General features: G+C 41.9%; 1 protein-coding gene across 1 annotated transcript; it reads right to left on the reverse strand.

Annotated features, from left to right (window-relative positions):
* Positions 1–5428: 5428 nt before the first annotated feature.
* Positions 5429–18987, reverse strand: SARS1 (seryl-tRNA synthetase 1). The gene is made up of 11 exons (XM_033152498.1): positions 18753–18987; positions 16927–16997; positions 15434–15514; positions 11722–11880; positions 10503–10646; positions 10095–10250; positions 9272–9493; positions 8362–8491; positions 7824–7981; positions 6678–6807; positions 5429–6105 (listed from the first exon to the last, which is right to left on the reverse strand). Exons 1-11 carry the CDS (start codon positions 18886–18888, stop codon positions 5948–5950), a joined length of 1545 nt encoding a protein of 514 aa, XP_033008389.1. The 5' UTR covers positions 18889–18987; the 3' UTR covers positions 5429–5947.
* Between the last annotated feature and the right edge of the window lie 5634 nt (positions 18988–24621).

The following is a 24621-nucleotide window of genomic DNA, read 5'->3' on the forward strand; positions in this document are numbered from 1 at the left end:
AGGAGGAGCTTCTGATTTAAAGTGGCGGGTGGGGGGTGGGGTTGCATGGTTGAGCCAGTCAGATCATCACTCTACCAAGTTTCACTACAAAAAACCACTACCATATACTGTATTTTTCTGTGTATAAGACTAGGGTTTTTTTCCTAATAAATAATATCAAAAATTAGGGAGCGCCTTATACACAGATACATCTCCTCCCATATTCTTACATCTGAGTCCCCAAAAATAGGGGGCGTCTTATAGATGGAAAAATATGGTATTTCTCACAACCCCCTGTACAGTATAGCAGTCTCATGTCTAAAGCAGACATCTTTAATTGACCACTGGATTCTACTCCTGTTGGCATTCTGGTCTAGAAAGCATATTCCAAGAGACCACTTACATTTTATTTTATTTTAATCTTGCTTATCCTTAAACCAGGACTCTGAGATAGTTCAGGTTTGTCCAAATGACTTCTTGTTTCAGTAGGGATTTCAGTCTCACATAGTGAATGCCCACACTGCATCACACCTGTCTTCTTGATGCCATCAAAACAGCCACTGTACAGTCATATCTCGGGTTGCACTCGCTGCGGGATACGAATGCACTGAACCCAGAAGTACCGGAATGGGTTACTTCCGGGTTTCGGCGCTCGTGCATGTGCAGAAGTGCTAAATCGCTTTGCGCATGCGCCAAATTGTGTCACACACGTGCACAGACGCAGCAGCGCGGGTTGGAACGCTGCAGATGGCGAACGCACCTCCTGCACGGATCGCATTCGCAACCCGAGCGTCCACTGTAGTTCCTTTTCCCAACTTATCACATGCATGCAGTAGTGATACATTCCTTGATCTGTTCAAGGGCAGGGGGGAGGTTATGTGCCAGAAGACAATTCAAGTATCTGAAGATAGGGTCACATGTGTGCATGCATACACCTGGGAAGGCAGAACTATACAAGTGCTGTCATGTTTAGAGAAGAATGGGGGTGGAACAGTGAACTGCAGCTGCTCTTATTTCAAAACCCATCTGTTAATTGGCTCAGAATCACCCCAACTGTATGCTGATACAAGCAAAGTTTTCACAAATTTCTCCCACTGTGGACCAACTGCACACCCCAAATGGGGGCAAGTTCACCTTTAGCACAGCCACTGGGAGTGATCTTACAAGTTGGATCAAAATTATGACTTGTTGCATCAATCCTTCAAACATGACACTTTTGATCACGGGGTTTGCTGCCATTGATAGGGCCGCAAGTCACAGAACCGACAAAAGGCAAGCCAAGATCTGATGGGTATACGATGACCAGACGGTGAGAGCAATTGTTTGAAACCATGGTTCTGTTCCTTCTCCTTTTTCAGTCCAACCTTCGGCTCCTGCGTTACATGCATCTTCATGTCATTTGGATGAGAACTCCGAAGCTGTCGGCAGGGTTGCTCTTTTCATAGCAGGAGAAAAGGAACCTCTGGGCTGCCTGCCTCTGTGCTTTGCAACTCACCCAGCACTGAACAAACGCTATGCAAGAAACACATGCTTGGTTAGCTTAGCACACTCAGCTCTATTTTTTCCTCACTTCTTTCGGGAGGTACAGTGGTACCTCAGGTTAAGTACTTAATTCGTTCCGGAGGTCCATTCTTAACCTGAAGCATACTTAACCTGAAGCACCACTTTAGCTAATGGGACCTCCTGCTGCCGCTGCGCCGCCAGAGCACGATTTCTGTTCTTAAGCGGAGTTATTAACCTGAAGCATACTTAACCCGAGGTACCACTGTATGTTGTTTGCAAACTGCTGTTAACTCTGGTACATTTACCAAGTTTGGATTAACTGGGACCCCACTGTGGAGTGTGTTGGATTAACCCACCTAAGCCGTCTGATTTTCATTCTTGGTTTTGCTGGGCTGGGCCAGTTTAAAAGACCACCACCCACCTTCCAGAATTAAACAGAAGGAATTTGTCTACCATGATTGGGTAGATTTCGTCTCAGCATCTCTCCCCCAAACCCCCATCTTATTGCATTAGGACTGTGGCAGCAGCCAGAAAACAACAGGCAATCATCAGGGATGATGAAATCACGTTCCCCCACCCCACCCCTCCTACCCTACCCTACCCTACCCTCCCCCCTCAGGGCTGCAGCAAGCAGGAATGTGAATTTCCAACCCCCTTTTTTGAATTACAAATTGGAGCCTCTCCAAGCTGCTCCTTTTGTTCCTCTTTCTATTTAGTATTATTCTCCAGTGTGGCTGATCAAAGGAAGCCAGGGAGCAAGTGCTCCCAGTCAGATGGATGGAAGGCCCATGGCCATTGAAAGACTGTTCCTGCCTCTTTGGGTACCAGCTGCTCTTTCATGTGCAAAAAAAAGTCCATTGGGGGGGGAGGGGGGAGGTTCAAAACCAGCTATAGATTTAATAAGATCAATACTTCGAGGAACATGAGCATTTAAGAAACTTTGTAAGAAATCCTCTAAGGGCTTCTCCTTCTTGTAGGCTAGGCTGAATCTTTCTTTTAATTAAATGTAACACTTTGCAGATTTGTTTAGGAGGCTTTCCCAGGTAAATACTAACCAGGTAGAGGAGCCAGAAATATTTACATAATGAGAAAATGACACACCATTGTAACCCGTAATCCAAATTCACTTCAACTTTCTTGCTTATGGTGTAAGACAACAAATGCAGAGTTATAAGAACCCAGAGGGTAGGAGCTACGGCAGAAGGGGACATTCAGTTCTAGATTAATGTTCTAACAGGTATCTTTTTTAAAAAATAGAAAAGAAAAAGAAAATTCATCCAGCTGAAAAGGCTTCTCAAAACAAAAACGTCTTTGATTTTTTCCCAGAAAGTAGAAATAGTGAATGCTATTCAAAATATTCACCCCCACCTTTCCTTATATAGTTCATGGCAGCTTATGCATGTAGTGAAGCACAATAAAAACAGCAGTATATATATAAAAAAGCCAACAATAAAACAGTATGAAGCAACTACAGTAAGAAGCGCCATAAAACATCATAATAAGCCAGGGTGAAAAACCAGAAAGGTTGGGTATAAATATAGCCACAATGAGGCACTATAATCGCTCTCATATATGCTTATAACAATCACTGCTATGGAGCTCTTTGCAAATCCACAAACTATTTCATTTTGCAGTTAAGTAACACTCCAGCACTCCATTCACTAACTGCAGTCAAAAATACTATCCATTCTTTCATATAAACCCATGCAAGAGAGGCTCCACTCTACCTCTCACTTACCTTAGAGACGTTATTATACAAACATATATACCTGCATTCTGTGCCTGGAAAACTGCTGCACTTCTCCAGCTAAATTTCTTTGTTGAAATGGGATCTTTCGCTATATCCGTCTTCAAATATATTGAGGGCTGTCACATGGAAGAGGGAACAAGTTTGTTCTCTCCTGCTTTGGAGGACAGGACTCAAACCAATGGATTCAAGTTACAAGAGAGGAGATTCCAGCTAAACATCAGAAAAAAACTTTCTGATAGTTACGAGCTTTTTGACAGTGGAACAGTCTCCAAGAGGTTGTGGACTCTCCTTCCTTGGAGATTTTTAAGCCAAGGCTGGAAGGCATGGATGCTTTAGTTGAGCTTCCTGCATTGCAGGGAGTTGGACTAGATAAGGCACCCCCAAACTCGGCCCTCCAGCTGTTTTGAGACTACAATTCCCATCATCCCTAGCTAACAGGACCAGTGGTCAGGGATCCCAAAACAGCTGGAGGGCCAAGTTTGGGGATGCCTGGACTAGATGACTCTTGGGATACCTTCCAGCTCTAAGATTCTATGATTCCAGTATTTCTGTTCTTTCAATCTAGGAAATTATTTAAGAAACTGTATTTTTCCTGCTCATGAGCAGCATGATTAGCCACTAACAGACTGCATCCTACACTGATTTACCTGGGAGGAAATCCTATTGAATTAAGTTGGACTTAGCATGTAAACTGCAACTTTGGTATTTCCTCTTACCTCAATCTTAAGACTATGACTACCGGTAAATGCAGACTTTGTGGGTACAACATCAATCAGGGGTACCCTTTCCCCTCCCACTGCACGAGTTTAACAGCTCGTCTAATAAAGAGTTCTTGGAGGGCTAGCTATATTGTGACATATTGGTTGGTCCTGATAAACGTAATTGTCTGACTCTGGATTTCCCCTCCTTATCAACCAACAGGGATTCCTTTGCCTTTTGTATGAAAGGAAAAGCACAAATGAGGGAGAAATGGTGTCTCTATTGCCACCAGCTGGTAAGACGAAAGCATGCCTCTCAAACTTACAGTACTTATAGGGAAAAATTCTGGCCCTTTTGCAGCCTCTTGCCTAAAAAGACAGGGGTTGTCTCCAACTATGTTCTGTTCAGGTAGGTAGCTGTATTGGTCTGATGCAGTTGAAAAAAAATTAAAAAATTGTCCAGTAGCACCTTACGAGACCAACTAAGTTTGTTCTGCGTTTAAGCTTTTGTGTGCATGCACACTTCTTCAGATACTCAGAGTAGATGTAATTGGATTAATGGACCAAATTTCCCCTAGGTAGCTTAAAAAGGTCCCTCCTACTGTTGATCTGATAACTTCTTTCAGGTTATTGAAAAGGCTACATTAAAGGAAAGAGAATCCTTGATGATTTTTTAAAGTGCACTGGAGTGGAAGGAGTGTTTTGTTGGTCACCAGTGATGTCAGATATGGCTAGGTCAACACAACCCAAAGACACATCAAAAAGGAATGAAAGTTTGGAGGTGTAGGAAATTTTCCCAGCAAGGAAACTGCTGTTTGAAGCTTGTAAAATGCTGTTTCTTCACCTCTGATATGAATGGAAGATGCCTGGACATTCCACCTTCTCCAGACAACTGCTTAGTGTTTGGTCAGCTAATTGCTCAACTCCTACTTACCTGTGTGTCTTCTCTCCAAAGAGGAACCCTGTGCAATCTCATATAGGTAACCTGAACAGTTAAGAGGATAGGATTGAAATTCCAGATTGATAAGGAGATGGCCAGGAAATACTCATCTATGTTAGATGAGTTCAAGTCTTTAGGACCAGATTAATTGCATCCTAGGGTGCTAAAAGCTTGGTGACATGCACTCTCAATTTCTATCTTTCATCTGATTAGGGACTCCTTTTTGCTCTGCAAATTCCACAGATATTATTAAATATTACAATTTGAATGAATCAAATATCCAGAAAATTATGGATAACTGAGGTAAATACAGGCCAAGTTATTATGCTGACATGGAAGTACTGCACAAATGTATTTGAAGGCATACTGCTAATAAGCCAGTACTAACATAAAACAAAAAGTTGGGTTCTATTAACCCGCATTTCATATCTGCAAACTATGGCCACTTAAACATCTGTGTAAAACAGTCTGTTTCATATGTGAGCAGATACAAGCAATGTTGTTAAAGGAATCCAAGAAATACAGAAGTCATAAAATACAACTGAGAAAAGCTTCATATTTTTCAATGCTTGCTTTATTCACCGAGTGCCACCATATCAGGTAAAATCCTATGACTATGCAAAGACTGTCTTTACAGTAAAACGCCACATGCCTATACTTATTTTCCCTTTTGATCTTTGCTTTATCCCAGTGTTGCTTCTGCTCAGCAGAGATTTTCAGCAAATAAACATGATATAGCAGTTTGTTCCCTCTGCTTGGATTTGCAACTAGGGGTTTGAATAGAAACTGTTTCCACGGATAATTAACATAATGTAAGACATACAGACTTCTGGGGAACTGGTCAGCACCTCTAGTGCTTTCCACATTCAATGTGAAAACAAACACCAGTGGATCCTCAGAGCCAGCATGGGAAGGAACAACTTCCCATGCTACAGAAGGTGGAAGCTGAGATGGAAAAAAGTAACTTGCCCATGGTGACAGGAGGGATGAGACAAAGCAGGAATTTATATCCAGGACCCCCTGCAGCTTTATGCACTAAACTGTGCAATCTCAGAAAAAGTAACACATAGACCCCTTTTAGGGACTGTTCACATCCATGTTCTGCATCTTTCCTTCCAGCGCACAGTCCCCACCAGCCGATTTCTTTTTGCTTCCCTCATGCTGTTTCTTCTGCTTCTTGGAAATTTCCTGATCAATAGGAGCAGGTTTTACAAATTTTATCATTTCTTTCAGGCCTAAAAGGAGGAGGAAGGCAGAGCAAGATAACAGAGTGAACACACCAAGGCCAAACTTCTGCAAAGGAAGTATCAACAAGAATCCTCCTTCTATTCTCACACATCACACCAATCTTACACACCAAGTCACCTTGATTAATTTACCCCGTGTCCTTGAACAAAGTAAAGTAGGTAGGTGTTAGGGACAGCACACCTGAGCTTACCCACCCTTTTCCAGCCAAGGACCAGAGACACCCACCTGCAGCCTCTTACATACTGTTCCTAAACTGGTGGTGATGCTCTTGGGCACAAAGCTAGCACTCAAAAGAAGTATGACAGAACTTTTGAAATGTTATGGGTCAGTTAAAATAGCAACTGTAATGAATTCTCTCTGTTTAGTGTCAAGAGAAGAAACAATGCAAGTCATACTCGATATAACCCTTTACTCTAGACAGGAGGAAATTGTCACAATTGTTTTATGAGTTGAGAAGAGTTGTTAGGCTCAGACAACAAGGACGATTAGACGGTATGAAATACACAATTATGGATGACTCTGGGGAGAGAGAGGACAACAAACATTTTCCTTTTATTACCTGGCGGCATGAAGTCCCTTAATTTCTCTGGTACAATGATTCCTTCCTCTGTCTGGTAATTCTCAAGGATGGCACATATAGCACGTGTTGTAGCACACATCGTAGCATTGAGCATATGCACAAACTCCACCTTTGAGGGCAGAACATGTCACGTTCTTAGTATTCTCCAGCAAGTAAAAGCAGCAGCAAGAAAACACATTTTTGAAGAGGATAAATACCATCTCCAAAATAACCATTCCAATAAACCTAATCTGTCATTCTGTTACTCAGTCATCTGAAAAGGCAGAGCCTTCGGTCTAATAAAAAGTTGTTCCAATTTAGGAACACTACAGCTAACACTTTCTAGCTTAACCAATCACTCTGCAACAGGCTTCCTTATCTAGACATTTTAGAAGCAGCAAGGTAGATTGCACTGTTAGTTGAACTAGATAACATCCTCCTTTTATGTGATAATTGTGAGAATGAAAATAACTGAGTTTTGCCTTTAAATGTGTTTGTATGAATGTTGGTTTGTTTACTAATGTCCAATATCTGAACACCAAGTAACTATTAGGGGTTGTTTGACTTCACTGGATACAAACTTTGTCTTTCAAATAAAAAAAAATCTAAAAAAGAAAAGGAAAGCCCAATGATTATTCATTCTTCAGGTCTCCATTTCTACACTCTTCATTATTTTAAGGGATTACATTTTTTACTTTTTTCAGGAAAACAATCCTAGGGCTCCTTGGCAGCAGTCAGTAATTCTCAACTGGCAAGTGGACCATTCTCAAACTGGTCACTTCCATGGCAGCATCACAGAAGAAGTAGTGAGACAAAATGACAGGCAGAAAACCTGGATCTTTATGGGAAATAATGGAAATTAACAGGGCCTTTCCAATTTTTGCTAGATCTCCAGAGCCAACATCACTGCCAACTTGTCTCCCTAGCAAGGACTCAAAGTTGCAACCTATTGGGACAATCAACTCAGATGGAGAATAGAAAAAAACATATCAGACTAAAGCAAAAAGGCAGGTGCTTTCCTGAAGGCTACAGTGGGTAAATAGCAGCACCTTCTTAAGAACCCAAATAATTATTAACTAGAACACCAGTATATTGTAAATGATGCACTGAGAGAACTGTATGTGTGAAATATACAAAGCAGCCTACTTTGTCCATCATCTTCTTGGTTTGCCCATAACGGATCCGCAGCCGACGTGCCTGGTAGTCAGTGCAGTTTGAGCAAGAAACAAGTTCACGGAAAGCTCCTGAACCTGGGAACCATGCCTCCAAGTCCAACTTCTTACTGGCAGCATGATTCAAGGAACCTGTAACAACATGAGGTGGCATTTAGGTACTGATTCAGTGTTCTAATAAGGGGAACTGAATGATGTGCCTTTCTCACCCCACTCATAGTTTTGGAGATACAGAATGAAACCAAGAGTAACAAGATCTAAGGTCATTTCCCTCCATTAGAGTGTGTGTTAGTCTGGACAATAAACACAAGTACATGGCTGCATGCTGAGATACTATAGGTCTTACAATTAGAGCAAATAAATCCTGATACAAACGACCAGAGATTACTGGCTGTCAGGTGCAATTGTGTGCACACTTTCTAGGGTGTAGGCCACACTGAACACTGAAAGATTTAACTTTGAGAAACCAAACATAGATTAGGCTGCAAATTATTTGGGGGGTATATACATACCTGAGACAATATTCACAATATGGTAAGGGATGCCCAGAGATTGATAGAACTCTTCAGCAGCTGCAATCATTTCATCAAACATCTCCCAAGACTTGTTATCATGAGGTGATGCGTAGACAAATTGCTCAATCTGGAAAGGGTCAAAAGCAGAAACTTCAGAGCAGGAAACAAAAAACAAAAGAAAATAGCAATCCTTCATAGACACAAAGAGGAATTTAAATCCCAGAATATAATAATTATACTGTTCTCTGTCTTCTGTGACTGAACATCAACCCCTAAAATCAGTTCCTTTGGGAACAATGCTGGATTCCCAAGCTTTTGACTGCATGAAAAGTCGGGGGGAGGGAAATCCTGCAAATTTTACTAAAAATATCCTTACCAAGAAAAAACAATGAAATAAAACTTCTGAACACAATCATAAAATGGAGGTGAATGTAACTCAACAGCCTAATGCAACCAAACACAACTTTCAGTTACCAAACATAAACCAGCTTCTAAGTACTGCTGAGACAGAGAAAAATAGCTATTGGCCTCCTACTGAATATAAACAACACCTTCAGTTACCATAAAATGTCTGTTACAGAGGAACACCAATTTCATTTCGGTTGCCCAATACATTTCAACAACGCAAACTTCTTCAACGGCACATCACTGAAGAAAACACACTATCTGGGGATTGACTCAAGCTAAGTCATTGTGTGAGTGTAACAACTTCTGTTCAGGCAACTTAACTTTCCCTCCTTCTCCTTCCCCACGTGCCCACCCCACCCTCAAATCTGATCTGGAGGGGAGCAGGGGTCGGTCGGGGGAGGAAGAGAAGAAGGGGAAGTTCTGTTGTGTGAACAGAAACTGTCTCATTTGTGAAATGAGAAATACAACCCTGGATTAATAACTTTGGCAACTGCAATACCTTTTCAAATTGGTGCACACGGAAAATGCCTCTGGTATCACGACCATGTGAACCAACTTCCTGGCGGAAGCAGGTAGACAGCCCAGCATATTTGATGGGCAGGTCCTCTGGCTTCAGCCATTCATCCCTGTGCAATGCTGCAATTGGCTGTTCAGATGTAGCAATCAGGTATTTCTCATCAATAGTGTTATCATCGCTCTTCTCACTGCCTTTGCCAAGTACCTGAGAAGTAGAAGAAGTTAGTCCATTAGACCGGTGCAGCAAGATGTCATGTACATAGACAAAGCTTCAGTGGACCATTCAAATGAAAGCCTTTGTGGGCTAAATTACTGGTTCACTGAATCATATAATTTCTTCTATGATTGTTTTTCTAAGTTGTTGCTTAGCTACAACTTAGCTACATTAATTACCTTTCATATGAAAACATCACTAACCATTCTGACCCCCAATGACAAACAGTAAGTACTTGTGGATCAGAAAATGGGGAAGACATGGCACAATGCCTGTGACAATTAGAAACAATGTTAACAAAACCTTTAACCTATCAACCCAACATTCCTTTTCATTATCACAAATTATTAGCACTGACTGTTGCTGATGGTAAAAACACTTTCTAAAGAAGTGTGCAGCAATTTGAAATGAAGGACAAATATTGAAATACTGTACAGTCAATTATCTGACTGAAAGTTTACCAGCAGTATTTGAAAAATTCCACATGGCTCCAGGGACAATGTGATTACACATTAAGGTAAGCAACACAAAACTTTTCTAGAAGCTTATATAGTTTGCTACTAAAAGAGTAATCTTACCCTTCCCACCTTACCTTGTAGAGCTCTTCATCAAACTGACTTAGCTGGGCCACTTCCTGCATCACCTCTTTTCTCATGAAGAAAGGGGTATAAACAGGGGTGTAACCTTTGCTAAGCAGTGTCTGCAGAGCATACTGGATGAGAGCTTGCTCTAGGAAAACCAGGGCACCCTATAGAACAGCAAAGAAGAAAGTAGGTAAGTGAATATTCTGCTCCCGAGAACCCACATTTTGAAACGGCACTGGCAGGAACGTTGTATTCTGACAGTCTTCTACAGCTTAGATATTAAACAAACCACTTTGTGAAGGTGGTGTTTTGGCTTTGAAAAGCAAGGTACAACTTTCAAAATAAGTATTTTTTCTTCTGGGATCCCAATTCTCCCAGTCCTATAAATAGCAATGATTAAGAAGCTAAGTTCTCACCTTTAGAAAGTATCCTCTGCTTCCAGCAACAATGGCTCCCTTTTCGCCCTCATAGCCATCCACCATGACAACCAAGTCCACATGAGAATACTTCTTCCTCACTGTGCAGTCTCCCCATAGCCTCTCCACTTTGTTATCTGCATCCTACCCAAGTGATAAAAAGGGAGAAAGCCTTTGAACATCCCAATAGAAACAATAGTAATTCCAAGCCAATTACCTCATCCATGATTTAATTGTATATGCTCACATACACAATCCTGGCTGGTATTTGCTTGCACAGTAGCACTTAAAATTGCCAGAAGCGTCCTGCACAGCACTTGCTTTCTACTTGTGGCATGCTGCCGTCTGCATCCCATAGGCTGATTGAAGAGAAGGTGGTGTGTGGGTTTGCTCTGCCCTGGAGAAGGGGCTGAGATGCAGAGGAAGCAAGGAATAGATCTGATGGTCTTTTAGTCTCCTGCAGGGCTGTCATAGAAGCACCCGGCAACTCTCGATTAAGTGCTTTCAAAATTACTACTTGCCAACAACTGGAATGAGTATGACGTCTCCATAGCAACACTCTTAGGCAATTATTCCAATGCAAAATCCAACAAGCCCAGTATTGTATCAGACCCATTTAATAGTATTATTAAACTAAAAATTGTCTTGTTGGACAAATGGTTGGTTCCAAGCCACACATCATAGGTAAGATTCACCTAAGGGGCCCTGTCAGTGGAAGCCCAAGGCAGGGACTTTCACTTGCACAATGGGCCTTCCTGTTGCATGAGACCTGCACCCCCTGAAATTGGCTCGGGGGGTGGATGGCTGTCAGGAGAACCACCAGAATAGCACATGGGGGAGGGGAGACTGTTCCACCTGGCAGGTTGATATGCTTGCACAGATGTGACATTTGTAATACCATCATGTTGAATTCCAGCCCAAGTCTGTTTCCCATACATTTCATAAACAAGATCAGGGTTTTGTGTTTATTTGGGATTTTTTTTCCATTTGCGACTTTCTTTTCTATGGGGAACACTGTTTTAGAATACAAATTGTATACACATCTCAACCTCCTCACCTAGGATGTACTGTCTCACACCCTCAGGACTTTATACCTTCAGCTTGCCATCTCCCCACCCTACCAGCAGGACAGTTTAATAGTGATGCACAAGGCTGTGACAACCAAACCACACACTGTCTCTCATGCACATTTATATAAAAGTGTGGAATTTGCCCCTACCTCATCATTACTGATTGGCACAGAGGGATGAAGGAGATTTCCAATTTCTCTAAGGTTTTCAAACCGCTCTGCCTCCAGCTTCAAGCGCTCTTCATCACAATTCAGTATTGCTTCATCAATTAGAAGACGAACTTTCTTTATTTGGCTTACTTGAAGACCCTGAAACACAAAAGTGGGCCTAATATAAGAAATATAAGAAAAGAATAATATCTTGTGAAAATAGACACATCCATTTTTGGGAAACCATAATTCTATCAACTTCAGTTTCACATTTCAGCCGGTGGTCTAGCATCACCAAAAACCAAAATTGGTTCTATGGGACTCAGGGTAAAAGGCAATACCTAGTTTACTACTAACAGAAGCTCAGATAAGATATTTGGCTCACACATGGAAAGCCTCATCAAGGACTAGCTTTGCATTATGCATTACATACATATAAGTCTTAGAGTGGTACAAATTGGGGGGCAAAGGACAAGACAATGGTTGGTTGATGATGTTTCTGATCCAAAACTCATGTCAGCACAGTATCCCGTGCAAGAATACTTTGTGCTACTGTTCAGTTTTTATTATTATAACAGAAGAGTGGGCTCTGCAACAAAATACCACAGTGTTTTTCAACCTTTTTTGGGCAAAGGCACACTTGTTTCATGAAAAAAATCATGAGGCACACCACCATTAGAAAACGTTAAAAAATTTAACTCTGTGTCTATATTGACTATATATAAAGTAATTCTCTTGAATTTTTCAATTTTTCCCACGGCACACCAGGCAACATCTCGCGGCACACTAGTGTGCCGCGGAACAGTGGTTGAAAAACACTGAAATACCATACGGTGGAGGGCTTCTCTTCAGGACCACAGCAAGCCAGCCATGTCCTTTTCCAAGGTACTCCATTCTACCATCACCCTGCTAACTGTCAGCATTTGGTGCCCACTGAACAAGCTTGGTCCTCATTGGGATGCTCTGGGGTTCCTCCCCATATGTCCCACCCTCACTTTTTGGGACATCTGGAAACCGTGGTGTTTTCCAAAGCCTGCTGATGGTTCTCTCTTGTTTCGGCTGTATAAGTAAGTACCTACACTCATAAAGCATGTTTGCTATTAGTATATATAGGATCTTTCTCACTTCAGTATGTGCTTGCTAACAACAGATGCCAATTGGCATACGAAGCCCTCTACCTATCTTCTTCACCATTTTTCTGCTTATATGGCAAAATGAGTAATGCAACAAGAAGCATGCCAAATAGTTTATTTATTAAACTCCTCTACCAACACATTTTTTTCCTATTGTCAGGGTGGCTTACTAGTCAAACGCAAAATAAAGCAATCAAAATAATTAAAATAACGTAACCAACAAATATCAGCAGAAAAACAACAATCCAAAACAACAACCCTATAAAAAACCAGAGGTATAAAATACTTTTGCTTGTCACTGGAAGGAATAAAATGAGGAAACAAGTTCTAGGGCAGAGATCCGCTATCACAATATAGTAGAGCTGAACATACAATATATGGTAAATTAACCACTCAGATTTACAGCTTTTATAGTATCTGTAGTAGCAGCTGCAATGTTGCAGTGTGAGGGAGAAATTCTGTGACTTGTAGAGTTATCAAATTGGCAGATGTATGCCCAGCAGCTGGTGCCTGGACAAACGGTTGTGCAGGGCAGGAGGCTTAGCTTTCTTTCTTTTTTACTACAGCTGCACAGACAGTACAAGCTGTGCTTCCTACTGAATCTCTGCATTGGCTAATTCTACACCCAAAGAAGCAGCTGCTCCTGGGACAATAGCAAGTATGAAATCTTTCTGATGATCTATTGCTTGATAGTAAACACACACCCTTTTTTAAAAAAAATGTATTGTTACACTTATATCCAGCTTTTCTCGAAGGACATGTTTCTCCTTCACCATTTTATATTCAAAACAACCCTATGAAGTATAATGTGAGATAGTGGTGGCCCAAAGTCACCCCACTATAAATTGTTCCAGTACCATAAGAGGACTTATTGTTTTTAGCTCAGTGCTCACACCTTAAGTGCTTTCCACATGACAGACAATTATAATCAAAAATCTTCCCAATGCAATTTTAGAGTTAATTTGAGGCACCCCCCAAAAAACCCTTTTGGGGTTTCTCTGGACCACCAGCATAACAACTGTACTGAATACAGGTTAACAGTTCAACAAAATGTGTCTGGCTATACAGTGGTACCTCTGGTTACAAATGGAATCCATTCCAGAGGTCCGTTCATAACCAGAAACCGCTCTTAACATGAGGTGCCATTAGCAAAAGCATGCCTCTGGGGCGCAGTTTCCGCTCGCATCCCAGGGCAAAGTTTGCAACCGGGAGTGACTACTTCCGGGTTACTGGAGCTGATAACCCACAGCGTTCGCAACCAGAGGTACCTCTGTATATGGAAGCAGAAATGTAGTATACACAACTGAATCAGTCCTCAATCAGTCAGAAACAAAGTTAAGGGAAAAAATGTTCCAAAAATCCTTAATTTTTTATTATAAGCTTATTTATTACAATGTAGTTATCATATATACAAACATTCTGATACATAATAAAACCTTAATGGGCCAAATCCTAAACAACATAAGGAAGACATAATACTTCTCTTTAAACTCCAATTGCAAACAACTGCCCTGAATAAACAATTTGTTATTCTTCAATATAGCTATTAATACAAACTTTTCTAGGCCAATTAATAAAACCAACATTCTTTATCTTTTTTCCTACAGATTCAAAGCTTTTGGTGTATGTGCATACACTCATACAGGGAACCTATGTACTTTCCATCCTGGGGCAAATATGAGCTTTGGGGAAGAGAGTGAGAATTTAGTTAGGAAAGGGTGCAGAGGGAAATGGTTAAACAATTTCCTTTAGCATTGTTTCCACAATCCAACTCCTTCCGCAGACACCTCTGATCTACAAAACGCATCAGGAGACGTGACTGCAGACCTCCCAACATCTTATCTAGTGTGGCCCTTACTGTTCTCCTACATTTTCACTCACTATGCTAGGGTAAATTAGCTGTCGCTGTTGGCAAGTATAGTGACCAGAGTTTTCTTCCCAGGTTGACATGTGGCGATCATCCCAGCAGTTATGCAGCAAATCCACCCCTTCCTTAGCTCCAAGACTTGGAGGAACACTGGGAATAGTTTGGCTCCAATGCTGCCAAGCCAAATAGTCCACACAGAGCTGAACCAGCCATACCACTCCCCTCTGTTCTATGGCAGGAAGGGGAGATGAAGAGCTTCCTAAACCTCAGCATCCATAGCCGCTTGACTGAGCAGTGGACAACAGGCAAGCCTCACAGTTTTCTTGCCCATGAGAAAAAGATGAACTAGCAGAGTGAGGGGCAAATTATAGATTCACCCCTCCTCACAAAATTGTATTTCAGCTCAGGGTATAAGAGAGGTGAAAAAAAAAAACACTTTAAAAACCACTAGCTAACCTGCATAGGGAGAGAATTACCACAGCTCCAACATTAGAGACCAGTGGGTAACTGAACAATGAATATAGCGCAAGGGAACAAAAAAAATCAGAATGCAATTAACACATTTTCTCATTCACACACGCTCCTCACCCAATCTGAAGCCGCACAAGTGAAATGTGTGAGGGGAAAAGCAAACACCAGAGTATATTTCACAAATAAAATACACTGTAAACCAGTGAATGGTCAAGTAAGAAACTAGTTGAAAATAACTTACTGCTAAGATGTCTGCTGTAAGTTCATCGAGATTTTGTGCATTTTCTGGTATGTGGTCATCATTTCCTACTGGCTCTTTTTTCTATATATGTAGAAATACAAAAAAGGGAAAAAAGAAGAAGCAATCAATTAGCAAATAAAAAAGCGATAGAACAAAAATATTCTACAAATGCAGCTTGAAGGACAACCTGCCTAGATCACTGGTTTCCATTTCCTCATAAAGATTATAAAATATCCATCATACTTATCATCACCATGTTCTCTCTCAGCAATTCCTGGAGTGCTCTAATGTGGGTGAGGAGAACAGAATGACCCCGTCAAAGTTCCACTTGGTCATGACAAAACTAAGGGCTCTGTGCAAGGAGGCCCCCCCTTCATATACACAATTCCATTTTTGTCACCATCAGAGTGCTCTGAAACAGGTGGAATATTACAATCTGCTCTTCATGGCAGTGCAGAGGACTTTGTGTAGAGGCAGACTCTGGTGCCATCATTTCCTTTCTAAAGCCCTGCAAGCTTGAGAAGTAAAACTGGGGAAAGAAGGGGGGGGAGGAAATAAAAAGTTCCAATGGATGCTATTGGTCTGTGTGTGTTGCGTATGTGTGTCCTGCATGCCTGTGCAAGAATGATGGTGTATATGTCCATTTTAGCCACACCCACTTTTACTTTGGCCATGCTGACCTTGCAGGCATGGTCAAAAGGTAATACAGCCTTTGGGCAGAAGAGTGTAGCCACCCCTGCCATAAACAAACAAATCTGGTATCACCCTTTATTTTTTTCAACACAGTATCAATTGGAAATACTGAAAAAGTACTCTTTCAGAACTGTTAAATTAATAATTTGGAGATACTAAATCCACTCCATAAGTAAAAGGCCTGTCTCCTGATCCTGCCAACACATGTGGGCCCTCACTATCATTACATGCCCATTTGTGGAACTCCCTCTCATTAGAGGCAATGCTACCCCACTCTTTACTTAAAATGCAATTCTTTTCTCAGGGATTTAGCTGCAAGGATTAAAGTCTTAGTATCTGTATTTTACAACTGCTACTGAGGGGCCTGTACGCTTGTCATTTTATTGTATTTTAATATATTTTGTACACTCCCCTCAGATGCTGTGTATGAAAGGCGGTTTGAAAGTCCAGTAAATAAATAAAACTTACTTTCCCCTCACCCAGTTCTAAGTGATTCTATCTCATTGCTTGGTGGGAGGAAATCAGACTGTGATCCTAAGATGACAGTGGGCTCAATTCAGCTTGACAGCTTCTTTGTGTTTTAGTGTTCTGTAATATTAAAATTAATAGTATAGTTGAGCATGCTGCCTCATCATCTGGACAGCTCCCAATCTGTCAAGCCATTTATTTCCCTAATGGTGCTTTTCATGCCACTGATTGAACTCTACATCTTTTCTAGCACAGTTAATCACAAAACAAAATGGCATACATCATAGTGGTTTTGATAATCAATCAGAAGCTGTGATTCCAATAAATCGCACCTTCATTTTCTCGCCTATAGTTTTGCTGCAAAGGTTCTTCAGTTTGTTCAGATTGTCTGCACGGAATCTGCCTGGAAGGAAAACATTTGAAAAAAAGGATAAGTTTCTACACAAAATCATAAGTCTATTGAACTATCTGGCGGCTGCTGCTACTATGGGAGTAGCACAGATTAAAATATGTTCATTCTTTTAAACTGAAGATTTTTATTTTATATTATGCATGATACTGTGCAAAAGTTACAATACCCAAACAACCTCTGAGAAAGGATAGTAGTTTGCAAAGTATTATGGGAAGTGATGGCATATACTTTTTCTCATTTAATCTCAACAAGAAGATGCAATTCAGAGGCCTGCAAATACAGAACACTCCCACTTCCAAAGGAAGCAGCTTCTGATTCTGAACACTCATTATGATTTTTGCATGGTACAGTAAAATGAAGATTAGCTTAAACTGAATATCTCAATTTTTATTTTTGTTGTTATTGTTGCTGGATATATATATTTCAAAGTATTGCTCATCCTGCTTCCAGAATTTCCATATACAGACAGCAGGAAATGCTGTACTTAATGGCAATGCTTTACTTGAAAACTGCTAAAGGTCTTCGCAAATCACTTAATGATTTTTCTGCTTATTACAGCAACTGAAACACACTCTGCTAGATGCTGTATAACTTTTAATTCTATTTTGATGGCTTCATTTATTTATTATATCTTGTATTTTATTGTATTACAATTCTATATGAATTCTGTATCATTTCATAGACTCTTCACCATCCACATGCTGGACATATTGAAAATGAAGTCTAGGAGAGATGGTTTGGGGCACAGGATCATATGGTGAACCTCCATCCGATTCTAAACAAGTATCAGTCATCTGAGGCACCTGAAGTGACAGACCCATTCCATTTCCCCCCACTCAGTTTCTGGTTAGAGGCAAAAAAGCACATCTTTCACCTTAGGCAATATTACCAAAGCTTTGTCACAATGTAAAGCACAATGTAAAAGGCATTTAACACAAATTCTCAAAATCCTTGGCAAGGAAACATGCCTACAGAAAATGAAGCAGTGCTGCAGCTGATAGGAGCTCTAGCGTGCCAGAGTCACTTTCTATGATGCTGGTTACAGCAGGATTGCATCAGACTAGGCAGCACCAATGCCTGAACAGCGTCCTGCCAAATCGCAAGCCCGTCCATTTAAAGGGCAATGCAGCTGTGAAACACCAGAGAAGAAGGCGAAGAGAAGAGGAAAACCCTATCTGGGAAATACAATTAAAACAACAACACCCTACACTTTTGGGGGGGCGTTTGTCCAGAAGACAGATGGGAGCGCCTTGAAGCCCTCTGAAAGGATGACTTCCCCCGATGTCTCAAAAGAGCCACTCCAAACCTTCGACCGGGGCCTAGAAATAAAGCAGCAGCAGCAAAGCCCCCCCCCCCCGTTGGCCGCAGGGTCATCCCTCCCCGTTGGACCTCATGGCCGGGGGGGGGGAGGAGTGAGAGAGAAAGAGAGGTCTGTGTGTGCCCATTCACACGACAGCGGGGAGGGAAAAAACGGGCGTGAGGAGCCTCTTTCTTCTCACGGGCCTCACCCCTCATCCCACGCCGGACGCCACCGAGGCGAGGGGTTCGAACGCGGCTCCTCACAGAGGCAGCGTGAAAGAGGCTCAAGGAAGAAACGTGAGGATGGGGAGACACGTGTCGGGGTCGCAAAGGCCCCCTTAGGCTGACTGCTGGAGCGTCGCTCTTTCTCTTGTTCCCCTTTCCTAACGACATCCCTACAGCCTTATCCGACACCCCACCCACTGACACACACCCCGCCCCACGTACATCTCCGCCAGGCCCCGTCGGCGGCCACCAGCTCGTCTACCAGCGCCGGGTCCTTGAAGCGCTTCCGTTGCGTCTCCCGCACAAGCTCGGGGTCGCCGCCTTTGTCGGCGCGGAAGAGGTCCAGGTCGAGCACCATGGCGCCGGAGGGCAGCGACTCGAAGCCGAGGGGCGAGGGAGCGGCGCCGGCTCAGGACAGAGGAAGACGCTCGACAGCCAGCAAGCCCGCCCGGCGCAAAGCGACAGGAGGAGAGCCCGGCGAGGCCACGCGTGCGCACTGCGAACGCGGAGGGGCGTGGGAAAGGCGCTGCGCGTGCGCAGACGATTCCGACGTAATGGAGGAGCCTCGCGCAGGGCGGGCGTTGGGTGCTTAGAGCGCCTTCCGGAGGGCACGCGCTAAGCGTGGCGCTTGCTCAGGCGGGCTGCGGGTCCTCTGCAAAGCGGAGCTGGGGGTGGTCCGGATAGGAGCAGCCTTGCAGGCTTCCGTGATGAGTGAGCGTACAGTGCAGAAGAGAAAGAGAAAAGGAGAACTCTAGGGTGGGCTGGATAACATTGTACTGCCGCAGCAATTGCTAACGCTGAAGATAAGAGCCCAGTGAAGACTTGGGAACCCCCAACTGGCTGGTTTGAGCACTGTGATTCAGCAAGCGGGGCATTCTCTCATATAAAAAACCTTCTGCATATAGAACACTTGCAAGTTAGGGACACAGTTCCATTATTCAGTTGTAGTGGAGCAATAGATGCAAGTTTTACCCACTATCTGGGGATAGGCAATTTGCAGTAAGATCACAAATTTTATGGTCTTATTTGTTGTGTTTTTTGGTATACCTAAAATTATTTGCTTATTAGGGGCTGCCCCACATTTTCTTCTAAAAGTTGCTTTGCACAGGTAACTACCATAGTTATCAAATTTTTCAAAAGTAGGGGTCCATAACTTGGCTTTTTAAAAATAAGGGGTCACCAGTAATTAGCTAATTGGGAACCACTGGTTTAGACCACAGCACCACCCATGTCCCAGTCCCTATTGGTAAATACAGCTGTTACAAAGACTGTTAGTCTCTAGCACTCAAGGGAAAACTCCCCTTCCTTTGAGGTTTTTAAGCAGATGTTGGTGGCCATTTGTCAGGTATGATCCTGCATTGGAGGGGATTCGACTAGATAATCCTTAGGATCCCTTCCAACTCTACAATTCTATGAAATAAATAATAATGTGATCCTATGCTTTCCAACACATAGCTGGCCTGGATGGACAACAGTTGTTTTAATAATACTTGCACTCCCTGTTTCAGGGCTAGCATTACTAGGTTTACCGCAATCTCATGGAGCTCAGTGATCCCACCATTCCTTCCAAAAGGGCCCAAAGTCATCAGGTGGTTACCTCCCCGTTTAGGACATGTCTCAAGATGCTACAAATGATGCCTTGCAACTGTTTTGAATTTGTACAACTTGTAGCTTTGGTTGTTGCTAAAGCAAGAAGTGCTACATGTGTTTAATTTTTTTTAAAGGTAAAATGGTAGCATGCACAACACCCACAATCACAACAGCATTGAAAAAGCAGACTTTTATGAAGCCTAATGGTTCTACAGTACAAGCCACAGGCAAACATTAATAAAAAAGCAGTTCTAGCATTTAAGTGAATTGCTCTTGAACCTTTATCTAGAGGACCTGACTCTTTTATTGGATAGGAATGTGCACAATACAACAATTATCTTCCATATCTAAAACCATTAGCTATTACAAGGTATTGTTTCCACTTGTATAAACAGAAGACCTACCTTTAAAGCTATTTCCAAGAATGATGTTGAGTATAGCATACATAATAAACCAGTGGGTTAAATGTTAGTTGCCAAATTTATACACCACCAGCAGAAGGGATGTAGCTCAGTAGTGGAACATATGCTTAGCATGTAAAGGGGGAGAGATATCAATCCCTGGTATCTTCAGTAGGGCTGCAGAAAACTTCCTTTGGGCAGTGCTTGAGCCCACTGCCAATCCATGTAGACAGTACTGAACTCAGTTGAACACTGGCCTGACTGGGTACAATGCAGCTTCCCATGTTTCTAATAAATCCAAGTTGCAAGTTCAGAGTGGGTTTCAATGAGAAGAGGCATGTTGGTTGCTTTTGTGTGATCTGCCAGAGTGCCTATTACTATGACCAAATTCATAATAGTACAAAAGGAGAATATTTCAAGACCCTTCAGCTTTAAGGTGCATACTAATACACAGCACACTTGTAAAAGCAATGGTTAAGCAAATTTATGCCCCATGCTTTTTGTGTTTGTTTGTTTCACTTAAATGTTTCTTATTCTGTGAGACCAACAGAACTAACAATACAGAGAAAGGAGGCATTTAAGGACTGGCAGTATAGATGCATCTTTTGGTGGGACCATAACACAGTGGCAGAGCACGTGGTTTATAAGAATACATGTAGTGTCCCAGCTTCAAACCACAGTCTAGTATTTTCCATTAAACACAATCTCACATAGATGGGCCAGAAAAAATTAAGATTCCACAACATGCTGCCAGTTAGCACAGCCAGAGATACTCAATAGTAGACCCATTGAAATCAATAGCAGACCCATTAAAATTGAGCTAGATGGTTAATTCATCTTGATGTAAAGCAGATCCTATTTAATTTTTATGCTGTTTAATTATTATAAATGATGCAATAGTGAGAGTTCTGCACCTTTTCTTCATCTCCCTTATATCACTCCAAGCAAGAGAGAGATTAGACAAGTTCAGAAGTGTTATTGTTTTTAACCCAAAAAATGTACATGCAATTCTTGCCTCTAGAAACTATTAAATTCTATTAAAATCATATATAAAAGGAACCCAGCCCATTTTGCATACAGAGCAAGTTAACCTGCAGTTTATCATCACAAAGCTGAAAAAACACAGTTATATAAATATAATCCAATCAATTCTGTAACATACAGAGTTGCAAAAAATCATTGTCATCCATGTAAGAAAGGTATCATATTGTAGTCCCTGAATAGCACTTATAACCTAGTCCACACACACAATGAAAGTCCTTGAAGATTGCTGCTAGGACAACAACATATCTGGTATGTCAATCAAATCTTACAGATATTGGTTTAATCCATAAACAGTTTCAAGCATGTACAAAATATAGCAAAGACAAAAAGCCAGAATAATAAATCACAACTTCATACAAAAACAGAAGCAGTGATTCTATGAAATCGTCAAAAGTACCCTTCTGATTTCACTTGATGCTCTGAATTAAATTTAAGAGCAAGTCCAGAGAATTAGAGAAGGGCCACTGCTGTAAACTCATATAAATGGCACAGGTCAGAAAGTCTGGACACTTCCTACCATCAATAATAAGTATAGGAGTTAAACAAATAAAAACAAGCATTACTCTTGGATAAGCCCTCTTTGGGGAGCAGTAATACAATCTGGAGTGAGAATGGCACTGAATCTTTATAAGGTGTTGCTGCTAAAACTCTACATCCTTGCTGCACCTGCCGCTTACTGCTCAACCATCAATTTATTCAAAAGTTGGAGTACAAAATACCCACTGCCTGACCATAAGATTCTCCTCTCTACTCCCCGTTGCATCAGCCCTAGTGGTATGAAGTGGTTGAATGTGCTTTACTAGGTGATGTTGCAGGACAGAACCAAGGAAAAGTTGCAAATGTGTTATTCTGGATGTCCAGCTGCCCTCCATGGCTAATAGCCATGATGTTTATGTCCCACCTCCACTGTCAGATGCTGTGTGTTGCTGGGAAACAACTGTTGTCGCTGCTGTGCTTAGGCCCTGCTTGCAGGCTTCCTGGAAGCTTATAGTTTGGCCATGATGAGAACATGAAGCTGGAGGAGATGGGCCTTTGGCTTGACCCAGCAGGGCTGATCTTATGTTTGCATGCCCAACCAAGTGGACTGTTGCCTTTACCTCTCTGACAAAACATCTAATTTTCTAAACCAAAGATTTTGTGGGTTCTTTTGCACCACTTACATTCTTAATAAAATGTTTCCTGATCTTTAAGATCTACTTTGCACCCTATCTAGATTGTGGCTGGTGCAGATGTCCCTCCCTCTTCTCCCGCCCTGCCCCCGTTACACTTTTGAACAAATGACAGGACATACAAACATTAAGTCTATGTGTTAACAAAGCCACAGAACCATCCCAAAGGATTTGTTGCTGCTTTTGTTTCTTCTCTTTAGCATAAACAGCAGAGGGTGAAAATAAGCTTTTTCAGCTTGATGTGAGATGCTTAGGTAAGCTGACCTCTGCAATAGACTCTGGACTTGGTTTACACATCTCTTTATGGTATTCTTTCTGCCTAGTGATAGCTCTGTGCTTCTGGTTCTGTTTGCATATGAACTTATTTTGGAAACAGCCCTGAGTTTCTCTTAACCTTTCTTCCTAATTGTGGTAAGCAATGGGGAAGCTATCCATCAACACCTTCTTCACCACTGGCAATTTATCAACAGCTTATTACCCTAGCTCCTCTCCCCTATCCTGGGTCTTGAAAACAGGGTACCACTTTCCACAGTAGTAGTTTAACTGTTCCTGGCTGTCCCTGAATATATCTATCTTGTGTAAAACAATGGAATCAGAGCCAAGAGATTTTCAGATGTGTCAATATATAAAAAAGGGACAGTTTCTCTTTTGTCTCACTTGAGGTCACTTTTCTCATCCTCTGATGAGCACCTCAGGCTTCCTTAGGCCATAGCTTTGGAGTACTTTCCAAGTAAAATAAATCTATTTTCCTTCTGATTGAAAGCAGGTAGCAGTGGCATTTAGCACTAGGAAAAGCTAGCTGCTGGATTAGTTTCATAGTCGCAGGATTCACTGGTGAAGAAATAAATCTACTACTCTTCCAAGGAATAGCCTGAAATCTGACTGTGGAAAAGCTACATGGACATGTATCAAAGTTTATGGTACGGTGACATTTCACTGTTGATGTAAGCAGCATTATGCTAAGGGGGGAAATATCCACAAGCCTCCGCAGGGTAACTCACTAAGTAAAATGCAGCTCATCCACCATATATGGCAGCTCCTCAGTTACTCCCTTGTTAAAGGTAAAGGGACCCCTGTTAAGTCCAGCCGTGAACGACTCTGGGGTTGTGGCGCTCATCTCGCTTTACAGGCCGAGGGAGCCGGCGTTTGTCCACTACACAGTTTTTTCTAGGTCATGTGGCCAGCATGACTAAGCCGCTTCTGGCGCAACAGAACACTGACACCAGAGCAGCGCACGGAAACACCGTTTACCTTCCCGTCGGAGCGGTACCTCTTAATCTACTTGCACTTTTTGGCATGCTTTTGAAAACAGGGACACTGGCAGGTCATAATACATTGCTGTATTCAGCTTTATGCATCACAAGTTGTACAGGCCTGCTAAGCTGAATAAATAATAATTTAATTATTATTATTATAATACACCCTACTAGTTAATTGGTGTGCTTTCCATTTAGCTCATATTTATTCATGCACACAGGGCAGCAAAGTGTCATTGACAGTTGCATCCTTGAAGCAGCTCCTGCCCCCTCCTTTCTCCTGCTGATTTCCCCTTCTCCGTTCTTTCAAACCACTGCGTAGCAGCAATAATTGGGCCTTTTGTCTTGAAGTCTGTTAACCTGCAGGTTATTTTTCAGCCTTAGTATGCTTTGATGCAGAGGTATGCAGAAAGCAGATTGGGACCTACTGATATATATTTGCAATAGATCAACATGGGATTCTGACTCCCAGGTGTTTTAACAATGGCATCAAGAAAATAACTTTTCCCACCTAAATTAGACAGCTTAAGCAAGGAAAGCTACCAAGGGCTGGGTTAACATTGAAGTTTCTTTTGTCTCTGAGGTTTTGCTATATTGGTATACTGTGCAAACACAATTGCTGCTCACAGGG

Source organism: Lacerta agilis, chromosome 6, assembly GCF_009819535.1.
Source record: "Lacerta agilis isolate rLacAgi1 chromosome 6, rLacAgi1.pri, whole genome shotgun sequence".
NCBI lineage: Eukaryota > Metazoa > Chordata > Lepidosauria > Squamata > Lacertidae > Lacerta > Lacerta agilis.

Coding starts and splice junctions, on each gene's coding strand:
- SARS1 (XM_033152498.1), bottom strand. CDS start 18,888: ATGGTGCTCGACCTGGACCTCTTCCGCGCCGACAAAGGCGGCGACCCC. Junction 15,515..16,926: donor CTATAGGCGAGAAAATGAAG/GTGCGATTTATT, acceptor CTACATATATAG/AAAAAAGAGCCAGTAGGAAA. Junction 7,982..8,361: donor TATTGTGAATATTGTCTCAG/GTATGTATATAC, acceptor ATGTTGTTACAG/GTTCCTTGAATCATGCTGCC.